At 51.7% G+C, this 10,254-nt stretch overlaps 1 protein-coding gene across 6 annotated transcripts in view; it reads left to right on the forward strand.

Annotated features, from left to right (window-relative positions):
* The window catches only part of Srcin1 (SRC kinase signaling inhibitor 1), a 64,355-nt gene extending 60,002 nt beyond the window's left edge, over positions 1–4,353 (forward strand). For 4 of the 6 annotated variants that reach the window (XM_075990908.1, XM_075990901.1, XM_075990904.1 and 1 more), the window contains one exon: positions 988–4,353. In XM_075990908.1, coding sequence (XP_075847023.1) covers positions 988–1,122 — 135 coding nt within the window. In that variant the 3' untranslated portion in view covers positions 1,123–4,353. Of the gene's footprint in view, positions 1–714 lie in introns of all 6 variants that reach the window. The other 2 variants (XM_075990907.1, XM_075990905.1) reach the window with 2 other exon arrangements.
* The last annotated feature ends 5,901 nt before the right edge of the window (positions 4,354–10,254 follow it).

Below are 10,254 nucleotides of genomic sequence, written 5' to 3' on the forward strand. Positions count from 1 at the left end.
ATTAAAGGCGTGTACAGCTACTAGCACCTGGCTTTTTTTTTTTTTTCCAAGGCCTGGTAGCTAAATTCCAGGTGAGTCATTGGATTCAGTCACAGGGTTCCAGCAGTCCGGTGTGTGACACCCTCACTCAGCTCAAAATGCACATTCCCACCCCAAAGTGGATATGATTCTGGAAGGAAAGGGCCCTAGGAATCTGCATTTGCGACACATGCCATGGATTGTCCTTTGGAGATGATGCAGGTGGCTCTTAAACCCTACTTGAGAGACCATGACTCCAAAGGACAAGATCAATATAGAAGCAAGGAGGGTGTGTGTGTGTGTGTGTGCGCACGTGCAGGCAGGGCCTTCCAACTGGGAGAGTGAGCCTGGGAGCATAGCCTGGTCTCCAGCTACTGTTAGGACCACTCAGAGCTGGGGCCCGCGGACAGGGAGGGCTACAGTGGAGATTCTGGGCTGGCAGGGGAGGGGCAGGATGCCTCCTCGGAGTTTCCAGGTGGGGCTAGCTCACTCCTGCTTACACCAGGGGCCTCCCACCCAGGCCGGAGGTGGCACCTGAGCTGGGCTGAGCTACTGACCCCCATCTGCTGGCTTCAGATGCACCCCTGTCGCTGCTAACCTTTTACTTCTTTTCCCTCCCTTCCCCACCCTCCCGTCCCTCGTCCCCTCTGCCTGGGTTTCTCTGGCATCTCCTCTGTCTTCTGTCTTTCCTCTCAGTAACCATGAACTGAAGCCACCCCTACTCTGGTTTCCGGGCCTTTGACCCAACCCCATGCCTCCCTCACCCTTCTTTCTGCCCCCCAGACACTTCCTCACCCTGTCCCCCAGTTCAGAGGACCACTCTCCAGATATCCCCTCTCGTTTCTCACTTTCGCAGTTCATTTTCTCCTGGACTTGTGGGATTTTTCCATTTTTCAACACTTCAGCCAGGAGCCAGCATGGAGGCTCTCCTTCGCTCTCTCTGATCCCTGACCCCTGTTTTTGTTCCAGGCCACTAAACCATCTAAAGAAATGAGCGGGTCGAATGAGACCTCGAGCCCAGTCTCAGAAAAGCCCTCTGGTTCCAGAACCTCCATCCCCGTATTGACTTCCTTTGGGGCAAGGAATTCTTCCATCTCCTTCTAGAAGCCCTCACACCACCACCTGGCCTGCCCCTCCCTCCCTCCCTCCCTCCTGCCATTGTCCCCCACTTCCTTTCATGCCCACTCCACCCTCCCAACTCTCACCCCTGAAGGGTTTTGGGGCCGTGGCCCTCAGCTCTCTCATCCCCTCTCGGTGTTTTTGGTTTTTTAAGTGATTCTCTTTTAATGATCTTTTTTCTTTTTAAAGAGCAAAAGAGAAAACTAAAAACCAAACACACCGATTTTCCTTGACTTCCTGTTCCCTAACGGGGAGGGGGACCCCCTCGGCCTACTTCCTGTCATCTTCTCTCCCTCTGCTCTTTCACCCTCTTCCTCCCAAGTCCATCCAACGTCCCCACCTCCCCTAACTTCCCAAGAACACTTGGAACCAACTCTGAGCCACGGAGACTTGTTGCAGTGGAGACCCCCCCTCCCGTTCGTTACTGGGTTCCTTCCTGGAGGAACTAATGGACATGGACAGACCCAGCATCAGACTGGACGACGGACCAGGGAGACAGACCCTGGCCTGGGAGATGCCCCACTGCCTGTCCAGCCTTCGAAGAAACACACCTCTGCTGCTGGCCTGTGGCTTCCTCTTGAACCAGGGTGGGCCTGTAGGCAGGCCTGCTGGATGGGATTGCCAGAGAAGAGGCCAAGGCGGGGGAGGGGGGAACACTTGGTGCAAGGGGAAGAGCTGGCTCACTGTTGCTCAGTGTCTGGCTGGTGCTAGTTAAGGACAGAGGCGCCCCCCCGTTCTGGTGGGAGCCCCCTGTTCTGGTGGGAGCCCCCTGTTCTGGTGGGTGCCTCCCCCCGTTCTGGTTGGTTGCTCCTGTGTTCGGTCTGCCCCTGGGGCTCTGCCTTGGGAGAGGGCAACCCTGAGCAGGGCACTTGGTAAATTTTAGTTTCCTAATTTAGCACTTTAAATGCCATTAACTTATTTTATGGGTGGGGGGTGGGCAAGGTGGAAGGGCCTAGACATGTTTGGAGGGTGGGTAGGGTCTGGTTGTGAGGGAAACAGGGAGAAGGGGGGGTGGGTGCAGTAAAGTTGACCCTTAGCTGGGGGCAACATGACCTTCAGCCAGCCTTTATGATTTGAGGGTTTTCAGGGAAGGGGTGAGATGTGATTTGCCTATGGGGATCTGGTGACCACTGTGAGGTGTTTGAGGGTCCCCAAGGCAGAGCCACCAGCTAGTATTCCAGTCTTTGGATACCTTGTAGGGCAGACTGGCTTTTGGGTGGGCCCTGGAGGCAAAGGGAGAGGCTGGTTGGTCCTGGCCTGGTCCCCAGCAGGCACAGAAGGGCCAGAGCAAGAAAGAAGGCTGGAGGGGGCTCCCTTTGGAGCACAAGTAGAGTAAGCACAGAGGTGTGGTCTTGAGACTCATCACCTGGTAAGCACAGGTAGGAACTGTTGAAGGGATGGAGCCCCAAGACCCTGGAGCCTGGCAGGGGAGGCCAGTGGCAGCTGTTGAGTTTGGGGAGGGAGGGAAAACTGGGTTCTGTTTCTTTTCTTCTTTTTTAATTTCTGCTTTTGTTTTGTTGGTTCACCTTGTTTTCTAGCTTTGATCATTTTTGTACCAAGGCAAGCAAGCCTTTTTGAAAAATAACAAAAGAAGAAGAAAAAAAAATCCCTCCCAGAAAAAAAAGACAAAAATAAAATTAAAAAAAAAAAAACAAAAAAAACACAAAAAAGAAAACAAACAAAAAAACCCTAGAAAATAGGGGGGAAAAAAAGGGACCTCACAATGATGCAATTACTTTTAATTGCAAGCAACTCTTTACATTTAAGTGAAGTGTCTTAACATTTTATATTGTTTTAAAAATATATTTACATATTATATATATATAATATACGTAATATAAATATATATAAATATTTAAAAAAGAAAAAAAAAAGAAAACCACAGAGCACTCTCCCTGGCTGCTGTCTGGCAGGGGAGGGACCTGGGGACAGGCGTGTGGCCTGGCTTCTGTAGTCGGTGAAGCAGTTTGGTTTGATTTGGCTGTACAGAGACCCCTGGCTTGGGAGGGGAGGGGAAGAGGCCCCTCCACTCCATTTCTCTTTGCTTGCTGCTCTTTGCTTGCCCCCACACCCCCTCAGCCCTGTGACCTGAGTGTGCACCCCTCCGTCATTGTCCTGAGTTGAGTGTCCTTTGTGGAGGGAGGGGGAGCTGGGACACGTGACCATCCATACAGGGCTGCCCGGGCTCTCAGGCAGGGCCCGCGGGATTTACATAGTTCTTCGCTTTGGTTCCCGCGCATGTGTGTGCTGGGAGGCATTTGTATGGGATTGTGTGCGGCCTGTGTGTGTGCACATGGGCACGAGCCTACAGAACTTCTGCCTGTGCACATGCGTGGATTGTGTGTACATAGGCAAAATCTTATATTGTATGTGTGAAGCTGTGTACATGTTTGTGAGCACAACCTGCCTGGGCATCAGCATGACTGTGTGACAGGAACCTTGGGAGGAAGGCGTAATGTGTGACAGACATGCCTGGCTATTCACGTGAGGACTGTATACGGATGGACAGAGATAACATGAGCTGTGGGTGTGGCTGTGTTCCGGTGCAGGCAGGCGTGTGAGAGGGCCTCTGTGTGTGTCAGTGTGCGTGTGCACGTGTGTGCTCCATCATCCTGCACCACTCGCCCGGCTCCCCTCCTGAGGCCTCCCTCCCCGCACCTTCTCAAAGCCCACAGCACGTCAATGCCCCCCTCAGCTGCATGCGCCTCGCCGCTCTGTCCTTCAGTGTGTGCTTGACAAGAGAAACTGCCACATTGGGGGACCCTGTACCCGGTCCCCTCACCCCTGCCCGCTGTGCTGTATTACTGCCACATTGGGGGACCCTGTACCCGGTTCCCTCACCCCTTCCCACTGTGCTGTGTTACCCGCATGGGGGGTTCTCTCTGGCCCCTTCCACAATATACTGTTTCCCCAGGGGCCTCAGGGCCAAGGCTTTAGTGGGACCCCAAGTGGGGTCCCCAAGGCCTGCCTGGCTCCACACCCACCCATCCACCCCGTAGGGCCTGTGTCGGTGTAGCAGTGATGGCTTCTGTGGACATTCTGTGACCTGTCAGTGTAACTTGGCAATTTCTAAATGGAAAGGGTTGCTGTGTTTTCTGTCTCTTTTTTAATGTCCTTCTTTCTCCCCTGCCTCCCTGCTTTCTTCCCTTCCCTTCTGGTTTTTCTAGCCGAGTGTTGGGGCTTTAATAAAACTTGTTTCTTTTTTTCTCTCCTGGATCTTCTTCCTCTGGGCTTCTGCCTCGTTATTTCTCTTCTTCATCTTCAGGGGCCTGGAAAGAATTGGGGTGACTAGCAGAGGGGTGGGGACCGCTGAAACCAGCATGCCCCGCATCAGCCATGGCGCAGAGAAAGGACGGACAGGACAGGAGTCATAGGGCTGACACTACCTAGGACACATGATTCCTGATACCCCTGGGATACGGAAGAGGAAACCCACTAGTTCTTTGTTTATTTGGACTTTCAAGGTAGGATTTCTCTACATAGTCCTAACTGTCCTGGAACTGGTTCTGCAGACCAGGATAACCTTGAACTCAGAGATCTCTATTTCTTGCCTCCTGTGTGCTGGGAGACATCACACCCTGCTAACCCCACTCACCTGCTGACACAGGAGAGGCTCCATCTAGTCCTCACGGCCACCAGTGAAGTGACAGTACCTGTCAGTGGCAGAGCCAGCACAGAAATACCAGGCATCCTTCCCAAGTCCAGAACTCGCGATCTGTAAACTCACAATTTGAATTCTGCTCCACTAGCCCCAACAGCAGCGCTTGGAGGTGGACAGACTCTGGCACTAACAGGAACCCACACCTGAAACACCCGAGACGCAATGAAATGTACCTGCTACCCACAGTGCTCAGAGAATGGGCAAAATGCCCTGCTCAGGGTTTTCAGGTATTAGAATCCGAAGGTCTTGCCACGGTTCCTGCATGGCCTGTCTTAGAGGTGTCCCCATATTCTGCTTGCCAAGGCCCAGAGTTACCAGATCTTTTCTATCAGCCCAGTTACCTCCATCCCATGAGGTGGCAGGGTCCTGAGGCTACAAACCTGCAGCCGCTTTGGGAGCCATTAGCGTCATTCTCCTCTAAGGCCCACTAACAGGCCAGAATTGAGAAACCGCTCACTGTTTAGGGAAACACTGCTTCATGAGTCACCTCTTGCCGGTGCCCCCAGAAGACCTCAGACGCCAACGCAGCCAGACCTCATTCTATGTAGAGGCTGTCCCTGTCTTAGGATGTCAGCAGGTCTCATTGTGATTCCCCTTCACATTCCTGGAGAACAAGAGGCCAAACAACCTCCCCCATCCCCCTCTCCTTCCACTGGCAATTTAAAATGGAGAGCAAATAGAGCCATCACCTGCTTGTCAGAGATTGTGCCGGGCACTCCCTCACCCCAAATGACTTCCCTATTGCCCTGGCTGCTGTGCCTAGGTGCTCCCAGGACTAAAAGCTAAGCCTCTGGCAGGAGAGCCAGCCAGCACACAGGCATGCACCTACAAACTGGCTGACAGCAAGCAACGGAACAAAGGCACAGCCATGTAACTATGGTGACAGTGAGCAATGTAGAGCTGCCAAGGACCACCAGGCCCTGAGGTCCCCTGATTCGGAGACCTTAAGTGTGAGGAGTGGGAGAGGAGGGGAGCCGGCTCATAGGTGAAGTGTCTGCTGTACATGAAGGTTTGAGTTTGAATTCCCGCCACCCACATAAAAGCCAGGCATAGTGGTTCGGGCCTGTGACCTCAGGGGGTGCTGGGGACATCCTCTGAGCTCACTGGCCAGCCACCTTATCCAAGAGGTGAATTCTAGATCCAGTGAGAGACCCTGCCTCAAAAAAGAGGTTAGAGAACAAAAGACACCTACTTCTGGCCTCTGTATATGTGTGAATGAGCATAGACCCACAACACTTTAAAAAGTGAATCACTTTCAATAAAGGTGGATCTCCGTGAGTTCGAGGCCAGCCTGGTACACACAGCAAATTCCAGACTGCCAGGGTTATATGGTGAGGTCTTCAAAAATCAACCCAAAACAAAACAAGAGCAGTGACAAAGAGGGGAGTGGGGCTGGGAATGGGGAGCGTGTCTGACATCCCAACACCTGAAAAGTGGGAACAGAAGGAATTAAAGTCAGACCGAGCTACACTGAATCGGAGGCCAGTCTGGGATACAGGAGACCTTGTCTCAAAATCAAACAAGAACTGGGAGGTGGCTTAGCAGGTAAAGGTGGAATCCACCCACATCATGGAAGGATGGTACCACCTCCTGCAGACTGTCTTCTGTCACATATGTACGGTGCCCTGCCCCAATAAAATATGTAAATCAAATTAATAACGTGTACAAAAAGTGGGTAGTGTGCCTACACACTCAGCCGCTGGGGGTGGGGCATGCGTGCTGTCAGGAACTTGGAGTGATAGAGCCAGTCTGCGTTATAGAGAGACCTCTTCCCAAATAAAATCAGTCAAGGCTTACACCTGTAATCCCCATACTTGATGCAGGTGGATTACCTTGACTTAGAAGCCTGGGTTATGATGTGAGATTCTGTCTCAATAAAATCAACTGACCAACCAAACAGCCAATTAGATGAGTCACTGTGGAGGTAATAACTGGAGTCCTAGGCAGGGCGGGGAGTGGGGGGTAGCCTCTGGGTTCTAGGAAATAAAATCCAAGTAGCTCCAAGCGGGGACAGTCAGGGAGATGGGCAGGGTCATGGGCCAGGAACAGGAAGCTGCGTGTGGCAAGTGATGGGGTGGGGGTCTTACATTTTTACATTTTATTTTTAAGTGTGTATGTTGGGGTGGGGAGAGGAGTCGAATACACGAGTGAAGGCTCTTGACGAGACTAGAAGAGGGCATTGGATCCCCTGGAACAGGATGGGTTGTGAGCTGCCTACGTGGGTGCCGGAAACCGAGCACTGCCCTCTGCAGGAGCAATATACTCCAATAGGAAAGTGTCCAAGACCTGCCCAGTTGCTGCAGAGATGGCTTCTGTTGCAGCTTTCACAGATGTGGGTGGCAATCCAGTGTCTCGGGAGAGGAGAATGGAGTGTCAGATTCTCGGCAGTGACACTAAATGGTCCAGAATGAACCCCAAATTCCAGTGGGCGCTCTCCCTGACCCCTGCTCACTCATCTGACTGCTTTAGTTGGGCCAGATAACCACGATCCTGTCTTCACCGATGCCAGAAAAGTGGTAGTTGTGGGTGTGCGTGAGTGGGTGTGTGGGTGTGCGTGTGTGGATGTGCGTGTGTGGGTGTGAGTGAGTGAGTGTGCGTGTGTGGGTGTGCGTGAGTGGGTGTGAGTGAGTGGGTGTGCGTGAGAGGGTGTGCATGAGTGGGTGTGCTTGAGTGGGTGTGCGTGTGTGGGTGTGCGTGAGTGGGTGTGAGTGAGTGGGTGTGTTGTGTGGGTGTGAGTGAGTGGGTGTGCGTGTGTGGGTGTGCGTGTGTGGGTGTGAGTGAGTGGGTGTGCGTGTGTGGGTGTGAGTGAGTGGGTGTGCGTGAGTGGGTGTGCGTGAGTGGGTTGCTGTGTGGGTGTGCGTGAGTGGGTGTGAGTGAGTGGGTGTGCTGTGTGGGTGTGCGTGTGTGGGTGTGTGTGAGTGGGTGTGCATGTGTGGGTGGATGCACATGGGGGCACCCTCAACACTAACAGAATTGGAGTTCTTCCTCTTATTTTTGGTTTTTAGAGACAGGGTTTCTCTGTGTAACAACCTCAGCTATCCTGGAACTCGCTCTGTAAACCAGCTGCCCTAGAACTCACAGAGATCCACCTGCCTCTGCCTCCTGAGTGCTGGTATTAAAGCATGAGCCACAAAGCCCAGCTTGTCTCAGGTCAACTTTAAAGAGTGGTTTTCAGCCAGGTGGGCGTGGTAGTGCACATCTTTAATCCCAGCACTCAGGAGGCAGAGGCAGGTGGAGCTCTGTGAGTTCAAGGCCAGCCTGGTCTACAGAGTGAGTTCCAGGACAGCCAGGGCTGCACAGAGAAACCCTATCTTGAAAAACAGAACAAATGAAAAAGGGTGGTTCTCTTTCCATGTAGTGGGTTCCAGAGATCAAACTCAGGTTCTAAGGTTTGGTAGCAAGCACCCTTGGCTGATAAGCCGTCTCATTGGCCCCAACCTCTTAATTTCTAACTTAATCCCACTGTGGTTAAGAACAAGAGTGTCTGATTTCTCTCCTTTGACATGCATGGGGACTTGCTTAAGGCCTACTATATGGACTGGCCAGAGAGTGTTCCACGTTTGCCTGAGAAAGACCTGTTCTGTCCTTTGGAGTATTCTTCAGAACCCTTGAGTCCAGCTGGTTTGCAGAAGTCGGGCTTTCTTCCTTGTGGTTAGTCTGTCTACCACTGAGTATGGGATGTTGAAGTCTCCAACTAGCATAGAAAATTGTGTAGTTTTCCTTCAAGCTTGTTAGACTCCCTGCATCCGGACTGCCCTTGGGAACATACCTGCTTTTATCTCCTGATTGGCTGGCTTCTAGACTGTTACAAAATATCCTTGTTCCTAGTTAGAAACAAAATGTCCTTGTCCCGCGTTAGCATTTCTGTCTTGTACTTAGAATAGTTACCCTAGCTCTCCCCATAAGTTCTCACATGGCTTCTTATTCTAAACTTCCATTTTCAAATTTTATTCTATTTATTGCTATGACCAAATTATCTCACAGAATCGACTTAATAAATAAAAGATTTATTTTTGCATCACACGTTCAAGGGAGTTTCGATCCATCTTGGGGAGAACACATTGTTGCTGGACGAGGACAGGAAGATCCTGCTGGAATGAGGGCAGTATGACCTTCAAAGGTTTGCTCTGGCGACCTACTTCTGCCAGCCAGACCCACAGACTGCAAAATAGTGCTACGAGGGAGTTGGGGACCATGAAGTCACCATCTGAGTCTATGGGGGGGGGCAGTTTAGATTCAAATCATAAATCAGGCATGGTGGCCGGGCGGTGGTGGCACACGCCTTTAATCCCAGCACTCGGGAGGCAGAGGCAGGCGGATCTCTGTGAGTTCGAGGCCAGCCTGGTCTACAAGAGCTAGTTCCAGGACAGGCTCCAAAGCTACAGAGAAACCCTGTCTCGAAAAAACTAAAAAAAATAAAAATAAATAAATCAGGCATGGTGGCACACATCTGTAGTTCCAAGCACTCAGGAGGCTGAGACAGGAGGATTGCCATAGTTTAAGACTAGCTTGGTCTACACTGCGAGTTCCAGATCAGCCAGGGTTAAACAGTGAGACCCTGACTAAAATAAAACAAAACAACAACCAGGAACAAAACTTTGCTGCAATGTAGATCTGTCCCCTCCCTCTCCCTTCATGCAGTTAGAGTCGTACAGATCACACCTCATGGACAAATTTTGCAATTATTTACTTTGTGCAGTGAGTTTTTTTCTTTTTCAAGAGTTTCTCTGTGTAGACTGACTGGCTTCAAACCCAGAGATCCACCTGCCTCTGCCTCCCCAGCGCTGGGATTAATGTGTGCGCCACAACTGCCCAGCTGTGCTTCTCGTATCTAGAAATATCTTCGTTTGACTGTGAGGAGAGGGTCCCACCCTCACCTACTCCACCCCAACTGTACTCTGTGTCTTTTCCCTGGCTCCATAGCTTATTACCAGGGTGACCTTGGCACGATAGATCCTGTCCCACGTCTCAGTTTTCTCACATCCAGAAAGGACCTAATGACAGCAGCTCTCAAGGGGGGTTCTGAGCTCTCTCGAGTAGGGGCAGCCACAGAGCTATCCTGAGGGTTACATATATGAAAAAATGGCTAAGTCCCACACTGTCCTTTGGTAATGCTACTGGGCCTGAGATGCCTGTGGTGGCAGCTGGCTAAGTCTCCTGGCTGTAGTCCCTGAGGCCACTCTGAAGGCCTGAGAGACAGAAGCCTCTGCAGGTGTTGCCAGGTGGGAGTCTGGAGGCCTCTTGCTGATGTAGGGATGGAGGTGTAGAGGCGACACCACCCACTCTGTGTGACTGTCTCTGCCCATACCAGTCTCCCAGGACACAAGAAGCCACCAGAGAGGAGACTTCCTCCACCCTGCCACTCAGCCTGGCCACCCTCCTTGCAGGGACATGAACCTCACCTGTCTCCATCCCAGAGCTGCTATGTCCCTTTCCCCATCTGAAACAAGTGAGAC

This window comes from Microtus pennsylvanicus, chromosome 11 (assembly GCF_037038515.1).
Source record: "Microtus pennsylvanicus isolate mMicPen1 chromosome 11, mMicPen1.hap1, whole genome shotgun sequence".
NCBI lineage: Eukaryota > Metazoa > Chordata > Mammalia > Rodentia > Cricetidae > Microtus > Microtus pennsylvanicus.